At 45.4% G+C, this 11,065-nt stretch overlaps 1 protein-coding gene across 2 annotated transcripts in view; it reads left to right on the forward strand.

Moving 5' to 3' along the window:
• gypc (glycophorin C (Gerbich blood group)) overlaps window positions 1-10,627 on the forward strand; it is a 79,547-nt gene extending 68,920 nt beyond the window's left edge. Inside the window, exons 4-5 of one of the 2 annotated variants that reach the window (XM_033024850.1) lie at window positions 4,211-4,384; window positions 9,771-10,627. In XM_033024850.1, coding sequence (XP_032880741.1) covers window positions 4,211-4,384; window positions 9,771-9,790 — 194 coding nt within the window. In that variant the 3' untranslated portion in view covers window positions 9,791-10,627. Of the gene's footprint in view, window positions 1-4,210; window positions 4,750-9,770 lie in introns of those variants that run through there. The other variant, XM_033024849.1, reaches the window with a different exon arrangement.
• Window positions 10,628-11,065: the final 438 nt, after the last annotated feature.

Below are 11,065 nucleotides of genomic sequence, written 5' to 3' on the forward strand. Positions count from 1 at the left end.
TGAACCTATGTCCTTCGGTCCTCGATTCACCTACTCTGAGCAAGAGACTCGGTGCGTTTATAGAATCTATTTCTCTTATGCTTTTGTACACCTCTACAAGATCACCCCTCATCCTCCTGCACTCCAAGGAATAGAGTCCCAGCCTACTCAACCTCTGCCTACAGCTCACTCCCTCTAGTCCTGGCAACATCCTCGTAAATGGAGGGATATAGAGGGATTATGTGCAGGTAGATCAAGTCAAGTCAAGTGAGTTTATTGTCATGTGTCCCTGTATAGGACAATGAAATTCTTGCTTTGCTTAAGCACACAGAAAATAGTAGGCATTTACTACAAAACAGATAAATGTGTCCATATACCATGATATAAATATATACACACATGAATAAATAAACTGATAAAGTGCAAATAGCAGAAAGTGGTTATTAATAATCAGAGTTTTGTCCGAGCCAGGTTTAATAGCCTGATGGCTGAGGGGAAGTAGCTATTCCTGAACCTGGCTGTTGCAGTCTTCAGGCTCCTGTACCTTCTACCTGAAGGTAGCAGGGAGATGAGTGTGTGGCCAGGATGGTGTGAGTCTTTGATGATACTGCCAGCCTTTTTGAGGCAGCGACTGCGATAAGTGATGGTCTTGGCATTATGTTCACCACAGATATTTTCGTTTGTTAGTTTAGTTTAGAGATACAGCGCAGAAACAGGCCCTTTGGCCCACAGTGTCTACACCGAACATTCGCACTATCATACCCACTAGGGGCAATTTGCACTTTTACCTAGCCAATTAACCTACAAACCTGTTCGTCTTTGGACTGTGGGTGGAAAACAGGGATACCAGAGAAAACCAACGCAAGTCGCGGGGAGAGCGTACAAACTCCGTACAGCCAGCACCCGTAGTCAGGATCAAACCCGGGTCTCTGGCGCTGTGAGGCAGCAACTCTGTGCCACCGTGCTGCCCTATTTTGGGCTGTTCTTGTGTTGGAGGCTTGAAAGGAAGCATGACTGACGAGTTGAAGAAACACAATGGCAAAGACAGAGAATCCTAAAGGAACAAAATTGTCGAAAAGGTGCCAAACTAGATGTTAACTATGCCTTATTTCCAAAGCATTTGTGGGTGGATATATATGTATTGGGAATAACAAGTCTGAGAGTGATTATGTTACAATGCAACATATCAGTCAACTTCCCTCTTAAAAACACTGCAAACTGCTGTAACTGAGCCAAGTCACGGTCTGGACCCTGGCATTGGGTTACAGGTTCATGGTCCTTGCCAGTTTGTGTTTTTGCCTGCAGTGTTATCTCAGTGAAGCCAAAAGGAGGTTTCTCAGGTCAAGCGATGACTTGGGCAGCACGGTGGCGCAGCAGTAGAGTTGCTGCCTTGCAGCGAATGCAGCGCCGGAGACCCAGGTTTGACCCCGACTGCAGGTACTTGTCTGTACGGAGTTTGTACGTTCTCTCCGTGACCTGCGTGGGTTTTCTCCGAGATGTTCGGTTTCCTCCCACACTCCAAAGACGTACAGGTATGTAGGTTAATTGGCTCGGTAAATGTAAAAATTGTCCCTAGTGGGTGTAGGATAGTGTTAATGTACGGGGATCGCTGGACGGCACGGACCCGGTGGGCCGAAAGGGCCTGTTTCCGCGCTGTATCTCTAAACTAAAGCCACTGTGCCATCCATTTAAGACTTATCATTAAGACTTGTAGTTACTTTTTTAATTGTACTTGGAACCTTTATTTATAACCAATGAAGAGCATCTGTCTGCAGTGAGTCCTCCACCGTAACATTGGCAGGTCATCTATGTTAACATTAATGAGAGATTCTCTCAATAGGTGAAATGTCACCCATTCCTTCTCTCCAGAGTTGCTGCCTGACCTCCTGAGCTACTCCAGCTTTTTGTGTCTATCTTCGTTTTAAACCAGCATCTGCAGTTCCTTCCTACACCAGAGAACAGGGCTTTAGGGTGAGAGGCGCATGATTTAATAGGAACCCGAGGGGCAAATGTTTCACTCGGAGGGTGTTGGATATATGGAACGAGCTGCCAGTGGAGGTAGTTGAGGCGAATACTATAAACAGCATTTAAAAGACACTTGTACAGGTATGGGTAAGGTCACATTTAACACGGGCAAATAGGAAAAGCTTAGATGGGGCATCTAGGTTGTCATAGACAAGTTGGGCTGCAGGGCCTGTTTCTATACAGTCTACTTCTGCCTCTGTTAGCATCTTCAGCATCTATTATTTTCTAATCTGGATTTAGACTTTGGACACACGACACGGAAATGGGCCCTTCGGCCCACCGTGTCTGCGCCGACCAGCAATCGCCCCCCCACCCCCACACTGGCACTATCCTACATGCTAGGGCCAATTTTACCTAAGCCAATGAATCTACAAACTTGTACGTCTTTCCAGTTTTGAAGATAGTTGTGACACCCGGAACCACCCCCCCCCCGCGCTCACATGGAGAACAGGCAAACTCCACACAGACAGCACCCATGGTCGAGATCGAATCCGGGTCTTTGGCCTTGTAAGGCAGCAACTCTACCGATACTTTTTCCACGTGTTTCTTGTGCTGATAGATTTGACCCGCGAAGGAACTAGAAGTGAACTCATGCACTTGGCCAGTGTATAAAGGAAATGGGCCAAATTCCTATTGGGTTTGGTCATGGGTGGGTGTTCGAGTTCAGGAACAGGGGCCTTGGGAATGGGCGGGGAGGGATGATTTGCACGTGCTTAAGTTGCAGAACTCCCTTTGAGCAGTTTGGCGGAGTTATGGCATCCAACAGCCGGCTTTGGGAGGGTCTCCGGCCAACAGCAGATGTGAGAGGCAATGGGTTTGGAGATGTAGGGCCCCAGGGTGGAGTAGACATGATGAATACGCTGACTGTTGACTGATATATATATCTATAGGTCTTTCATTGATATGAGGTTTTGTATTTTAAGGATATGAAGTTCTGGGATTGGTTGAGAATTTTTTGGATTTAACTTGTTCCAAGAAGTTTTTAATAGGTTATAGACAATTGACAATAGGTGCAGGAGTAGGCCATTCGGCCCTTCGAGCCAGCACCGCCATTCAATGTGATCATGGCTGATCATCCCCAATCAGTACCCCGTTCCTGCCTTCTACCCATATCCCCTCACTCCGCTATTTTTAAGACCCCTATCTAGCTCTCTCTTGAAAGTATCCAGAGAACCGGCCTCCACCGCCCTCTGAGGCAGAGAATTCCACAGACTCACCACTCTCTGTGAGAAAAAGTGTTTCCTTGTCTCCATTCTAAATGGGTTACTCCTTATTCTTAAACTGTGGCCCCTGGTTCTGGACTCCCCCAACATCGGGAACATGTTTCCTGCCTCTAGCGTGTCCAAACCCTTAACAATCTTATATATTTCAATGAGATACCCTCTCATCCTTCTAAACTCCAGAGTGTACAAGCCCAGCTGCTCCATTCTCTCAGCATATGACAGTCCCGCCATCCCGGGAATTAACCTTGTAAACCTACGCTGCACTCCCTCAATAGCAAGAATGTCCTTCCTCAAATTAGGGGACCAAAACTGCACACAATACTTCAGGTGTGGTCTCACTATGTTTTGAGATGTTTTGCTCTAGTGCCTTGTACCTTCCGAAGAGTCCACCAGGGACTGTACTGGAAGTGAACCGACAATTACTGGATTCAACCGACAAACCTGCACATCTTTGGAGTGTGGGAGAAAACCCACGCAGGTCACGGGGAGAACTTCAGTTCTGTTTAGTTTATTGTCACATGTGACGAGGTCCAGTGAGAAGCTTTTGTTGCGTGTTAACCACTCAGCGGAGAGACAATAAACGATGACAATCGAGCCATTTACAGTGCATAGATACATGATAAGGGAATAACGTTTAGTGCAAGCTAGAGCCAGGAAAATCTGATCAAAGATAGACACAAAATGCTGGAGTAACTCAGCGGGTGAGACAGCATCTATGGAGAGAAGGAATTGGCGAAGTTTCGGGTCGAGACCCTCCTTCAGAGATAGACTGAGGGTCAATACATTTTCTAATTCTGTACAGACAGCACCAGTAGTCTGGATTGAACCCAGATCTTTGGCGCTGTGAGGCAGCAACTCTACCGCTGCGCCACAGTGCCGCCATAACCGGTGTACGCTGATAATTTGGTGACCCACCAAAGCGGATCCTTGCAGTTGGTGTTCTGGCCGTTCTAACAGGTTGTCTTGTCCTCTCTACCCCACAGGTGTCATAGCCGCCGTGGCCTTTGTGGTCATCTGCCTGCTGGTGGTTATGATCCGTTACCTGTACAGGCACAAGGGCACCTACCGCACCAACGAGGCCAAGGGCACGGAGTTCGCCGAGAACGCCGACGTGGCCTTGAAGAATGATCCCAATTTCCAAGACTCTGTGGATGAAAGTAAGAAGGAATACTTCATCTGATGGCGGATACTCCAGACCCGTGAAAAACCGCAACCAGGACTTTTTATTCTGTGTTTAAACTGTGTTATAATGACGGCTTTAATGAAGGATTAGGGGGGGGGGGGGGAGGGGTTTGAAGAAAATAATGTTTACTCATTGTTAACTCCTGTCTCTCTCTCTGGGGACAAAAAAAAATCATAACCCGGGATCTATTTACAAGCAAATGAGTACATTCTTGAAAAGTGGACATTAATAGGTGACTTAACTATTATTTTCCATATTAAGTTTCCAAAGATGAGTGCCACAGGAGTGCCTTATAGGACAGGTGCACAGACGTTAAACTGACATCAACCTTCTACATTTTATAACCTGCTTCATCAAGACATAAGAGCTGTGATATCAATAAGCCAAACCACTAGTAATGATTGTGTTAGAAGGAACTGCAGATGCTGCTTCACACCGAAGGTGGACACAAAATGCTGGAGTAACTCAGCGGGTCAAGGCAGCATCTCTGGAGAAAAGGAGTAGGTGACGTTTCGGGTCAAGACCCTTTGCCAGACTCTCGAGCCGAACCTTCCTTTGTCCAGAGATGCTGCCTGACCTACTGAGTTACTTCAGCATTTTGTGTCTTTCATTAGTAATCATTGTTTTTTGTTTTAAAAAGATCAGGCTACCAACCTTGAATGCCTGGTACCATGTTTAATAATTTAAGTCTGGATACTGGATACTATTTTTTGATAGGATGGATGCCTAATTTTTTTTGGATTTTTTAAATATAGTCTTGTTCCCTCAAATGGTTTCAAAAATAAATTAAGGTGGCGCAGCGGTAGAGTTGCTGCCGTACAGCGCCAGAGACCCGCTTTCGTAGTTGAGTTTGTACGTTCTCCCCGTGACCTGCGTGGGTTTACTCCCCCACTACAAAGACGTAAACGACTGCAGGCTAATTGGTAAAATTGTAAATTGTTCCTAGGATAGTGTTAGTGTGCAGGTATAGCTGGCCGGCGCGGATCCGGTGGGCCGAAGGGCCTGTTTCCATCTCTAAACTCAACTGAAGAATGATTTGCGTTAAGATCTGTCATTTCAATGAGAGCTTGTGTCTTCATTTTGTTTTCTGGCCTGCTGCCAATCTGTACTCATGGTTATTTTTGACCCTGGATGGCGTGCACTGAATATTTCTGTCCTCCTGGCATGTATCTTGATTTATACAAGTGCTGTTACATTAAGCAATCTATTTTAGTCTCTTTTTAATTTTATTTTTTCAATTCTGCATCAGTGTTAAGTCATGCATTTCTATTAGCATTTTGTTACTGCAAACATTATTTGCATTGTAAACATATGAAGGATATTGGATAATAGGATAGTTTATTTTTGTGATTATGTGTGTGTGTGTATATACATTTCTCCCCCCCCCCCCCCCCCCCCCCAAAGCTGTTCACTCTAGATATGGCTCCAGGTTCCATCTTGTGGCTGACTGACCTTCTGACCAAAATCAAGCTATTTTCTCTTCTCCCAGATTTTCCAGGACACTAATCCTTATTTTCGTACCTCACTGATCTTCAGTCCATTTTTCCAATGACGTGTTTACATCCTCTGGGTGTTGTGTAACAAATTGACCTGGAGAAATGAGCCCCTAATTTGCTAAAGATAGAAGAGGGGTCCCGACCCCGAAGCGTCACCCATCCTTTTTCACCGGAGATGCTGCCGTGACTCGCTGGGTTACCCCAGCACTTCGCATCTACCTGCTAAAGCCCTTTGCCTCTCATTTCCATGGCAAAGGAGTAGGGAGTGGAGCACTTGAGAACAAGCCGGCGTCATAGTGGCACAGCGGTGGAATTGCTGCCTTGCAGCACCGGAGACCCGGGTTTGATCCCGACTACAGGTGCATGTCTCTACGGAGTTTGTACGTTCTCCCCGTACGTGGGTTTTCTTCGAGATCTTCAGTTTCCTCCCACACTTCAAAGACGTACAGGTTTGCAGGTTAATTGGCTCAATGTATGTGTAAATTGGCCCTAGTGTGTAGGATAGTGTTAGTGTGTGGGGATCGCTGGTCGGTGCGGACTCGGTGGGCCGAGGGGCCTGTTTCCGTGCTGTATCTCTAATTTAAAAAAAACAACTGTCTCAAGGCCCTTAACTCATGTGATAGCAACTTGTCTCCAATCTTAACCCTGTGAGTCGAGGTTTTACAATTATTTTATTAATATCTCATCGATGATCACCTCCCCTTAGAAGTAAAGTCGTCCCATTGCCCTCCTTCCATCAAGCTAGAGGGAAGGACATTCAGTTTTGAAACCATTTTGTGGGTTGCGTTGGTAAGCATGTGAAGGGTAAGGCTGGTAGGTGCACGTTTAAATATACATGTGCTATTGAAGATGGATAGGCCTTCACCTGAACCACTGTGACTGAACTTAGTTACTGTAGGAGCAATACACCATGGAGGCATGTCATTGACCATCAAACACCCATTCACACTAATCCAATCTTCTATTCTCCTCAACTTTCCCATCAACTACCAGATCCTATCGTTTAGTTTAGAGATACAGCGCGGAAACAGGCCCTCGGGCCAAAAACCGAGTCCGCACCGACCAGCGATCCCCGCACATTAACATTATCCTACACCCACTAAGGACAATTTGCATTCATACCAAGCCAATTAACCTACAAACCTGTACGTCTTTGGGGTGTGGGAGGAAACCGAAGATCTCGGAGAAAAACCCACACGGTCACCGGGAGAACGTACAAACTACGTACAGACAGTACCCGTAGTCGGGATGGAACAGGCGTGTCTGGCACTGTAAGCGCTGTAATGCCCCTGTCCCACTTAGGAAACCTGAACGGAAACCTCTGGAGACGTTGTGCCCCACCCAAGGGTTCCGTTCGGTTCCCGGAGGTTGCAGGTAGTGGAAGCAGGTAGGGAGACTGACAAACACCGCACGGAAACCTTGGGTGGAGCGCAAAGTCTCCAGAGGTTTCCGTTCAGGTTTCCTGAGTGGGACAGGGGCATAAGGCAGCAACTGTAGTGCTGTGTCACTTCTGCACCCCCCTTCCCACCCACCCATTAACCTATTGCCTATTAACCTGAGCAAGTCTGGGGTGTGGGAGAAGGCAGGAGCACCCAGAGGGAATCCAAGTCGCAAGCATGCAAACCCTATGTGAACAGCACCCAAGGTCAGGATTAAACCCGGGTCGCTGGAACTGTGACATGGCAGGTCCACCAAATGTGCCACTTGGAATGAACAATGTTAACATCATAAGATGTTGATAGCAATGGTGAAGGAATTTGCGATAATGGAGCAAGCAATATATTTAATGTGTAAATCTTGCTGAAATCCATTGATTGCAGCCAATAAAATGTCTTCTACGTCCATCTGAATATGATCTGATCATTTGAACCTCTATACAATTAACAGATATAACTGTGATATGGTCCTTGTGTTTATCCCCACAAAGCATGATTCAGAAAAGGAAAGAAGTCATAGTTCTCAAAATAAAATCTAATGCTATCTCAGCACTTCACTTTCCAAGTATGGTTGCCATTATAATATTAGAAAAACATCTTCCAATTGACATTCAATAGACAGTAGGTGCAGGAGTAGGCCATTCGGCCCTTCGAGCCAGCACCGCCATTCAATGTGATCATCCCCAATCAGTACCCTGTTCCTGCCTTCTCCCCATATCCCCTGACTCCGCTATCTTTAAGAGCCCTATCTGGCTCTCTCTTGAAAGTATCCAGAGAACCAGCCTCCACCGCCCTCTGAGGCAGAGAATTCCACAGACTCGCAACTCTCTGTGAGAAAAAGTGTTTCCTCATCTCCGTTCTAAATGGCTTACTCCTTATTCTTAAACTGTGGCCCCTGGTTCTGGACTCCCCCAACATCGGGAACATGTTTCCTGACTCTAGCTTGTCCAAACCCTTAACAATCTTATATGTTTCAATAAGATACCCTTTAATCCTTCTAAACTCCAGAATGTACAAGCCCAGCCGCTCCATTCCCTTGGCATATGAGAGTCTCGCCATCTCGGGACTGTTTCAATGTGATAATGAACAAAACATCACCTCTTCCTTTTCTCCAGAGATGCTGCCTGTCCCACTGAGTTACTCCAGCATTTTGTGTCTATCTTTGGTTTGAACCAGCATCTGCAGTCTCTTCCCCCACCTGTTTCTGCTTCCTTGGTTTGGAATTAAATATTTAGTTTGGGAAGGAACTGCAGATGCCGGTTTACACCAAAGAAAGACACAAAATGCTGGAGTAACTCCAAAAGCGGCCTGACCAGTGTCTTGTAAAGTTTTGTTTTGTTTAGAGATGCAGCGCGGAAACGGGCCCTTCAGCCCACCGAGTCTGCACCGACCTGCAATCTCCTAACACTACCCTACTCCTAGATGGGACAATTTACAATTATACGAAGCCAAGCAGCCTACAAACCTGTACGTCTTTAAAGTGTGGGGGGGAAACCAGAGCACCCGGAGAAAGGCCACACACGTTACAGGGGGCATGTACAAGCTCTGTACAGATAGCACCTGTAGTCAGGATCGAACCCAGGTCTCGGGCGCTGAAAGGCAGCAACTCTACACATGGAGGGTGGCCACTCTTAATATTTTATTATCAGTCATTGCAAAGAATAGGTTATTAGAGAGGGTGGGGTGGACACATGATTACATTTTTAAAATTTCATTCCTTGTAATTATGGAGTCGGGTTGGAGATGTGTGTGTGGAAATTTGGCACCAATGTTCCACACACAAATAATTGCATGAAACTGCATTTGCCAATCCTCAGCATGTTTGAAGGCATCTGTGGAGAGAAAACAGTGAATATTTCAGATCTTTGCCCCTTAATCTCAACCAATGTACAAGCTACATCGCTGCAGCCCTTCTGATGAAGATTAATTGTTTGGTTTCAGTTTAGAGATACAGCGCGGAAACAGGCCCTTCGGCCCACCGGGTCTGCACCGACCAACGATCCCCACACATGAACACTATCCTACACACAGCAGGGCCAATTTCCATATATACCGATTTACACATGTGCCCCATTCAACTGTCTTCGCCCCATAACCCCTGGCACCCGTACTAATCAAGAATCGTTCTAGTTCTGCCTTAGAAATCCATTGACTTGGCCTCCACAGCTTTTGTGGCAAAGATTTCCAACAGATTCACCACCCTCTGATCAAAGAAATTCCTCCTCATCTCCTTCTTAAAGAAACATTCTTTAATTCTGGCTGTGCCCTCCAGTCATAGACTCACCTAGTCTCTCGACTACATTGTCCTGCCTTCTCCCCATAACCCCTGACACCCGTAATTATCAATTTCCGATTTCCTCAACAAATAGGTAGAGCTTCTGTCCCTTGCATGATTGGAATTCATCACCATTCAATATTTATCTTGCAGGTGAAAACCCAGAAGCTTGAAAGTCGTTTCTCGGATTACAACCCTGTTGTTCTTTGTCCCTCGAAGACTAGATTTTGCGTCATTGCCTGTCGGACCGATTGCAGTTGGAGCACTTGCTGAGCGGCTGTGGAAGGATTTGTTACGTCACGGAAGAAAGCCATTTAGCCACGGCGACGTTTCACAAGAGCAATGCAGCTGGTTCCATTTCCCCATTAGCCCGAGAAATGTTTTTCTTCTTCTCACGCAAAACCATTTGCTTATTGAAAGCCAAAATTTGGAATCCATTTCCACCAACGTTCAAGGCTCAGTGGAAACAAGTTTAATACAATCTTTTATGAGCTTAATAATGTCTGAAGAAGGATCTCGACCCTGAAACATCACCCATTCCTTCTCTCCAGTGATGCTGCATGTCCCGCTGAGTTACTCCAGCATTTTGTGTCTATATTCAATTTAAACCAGCATCTGCAGTTCCTTCCTACACATGAATACAACTGGCATTGGACCAAGGAGACGGCAGGAGTTGGTTTTAACGTCACCTATTAATTTTCTCCAGAGATGCTGTCTGACCCACGGAGTTACTCCAGCTTTTTGAGTCTATCTTCGATGCTTTTAACAGATTTAGTTGTTATAATCTGAAATACCTTTGAACGTATCATTCATCTCAATACAATTTTAAGGCAGGCTTACCAAAGGCCATTGGCTGAGATGGTTATTTTTCTTTGCCCGATCTATTGAATATTTCCAATACTTATTGACTCCTGAGTTCCTGCATCTGAGGTATTTTATTTCTTGGGCCCTTTAACTGTGCCACTTTCAAGAGCTCAGGATAGAGTTGAATAAACATGTTTATCCTATATTAATAATATTAACTTTAATTTTCTCCAAAGGCAACTATGCTTAAATGTTTTCCAGTGTGCATCTTCAATCAGCATTCCTCAAATGTTTTTACTTCCGAGTCAGTGGAAGGCACTTTTTTTACATCCTGAAGTAAAATTACTTTTCTGACTCGTTCTAACTTAAAATGTGACTTTAACGCTTCAGTTTAAGTAATGTTTAAAGTCAAGCACTAACTCCAATTATTTTTTTTAAATAATTATTGTAAAGACAGATATTTTGAGTTTCAACCCAAGAAATAGTCCATCCGTCCTTTCTTTCATTGAACACGAAGATCGTTCAAACATCAGTCAGAAACCTCTCATTCTGGTCCTTGTGTCAGCTGTTTCTTCAACGGTTCAACTTGCCCACACGACCAACTTGTTCCATCTGCACTAGTCCCACCTACCTGCGTTAGGCCC

Source organism: Amblyraja radiata, chromosome 7, assembly GCF_010909765.2.
Source record: "Amblyraja radiata isolate CabotCenter1 chromosome 7, sAmbRad1.1.pri, whole genome shotgun sequence".
Classification (NCBI taxonomy): domain Eukaryota; kingdom Metazoa; phylum Chordata; class Chondrichthyes; order Rajiformes; family Rajidae; genus Amblyraja; species Amblyraja radiata.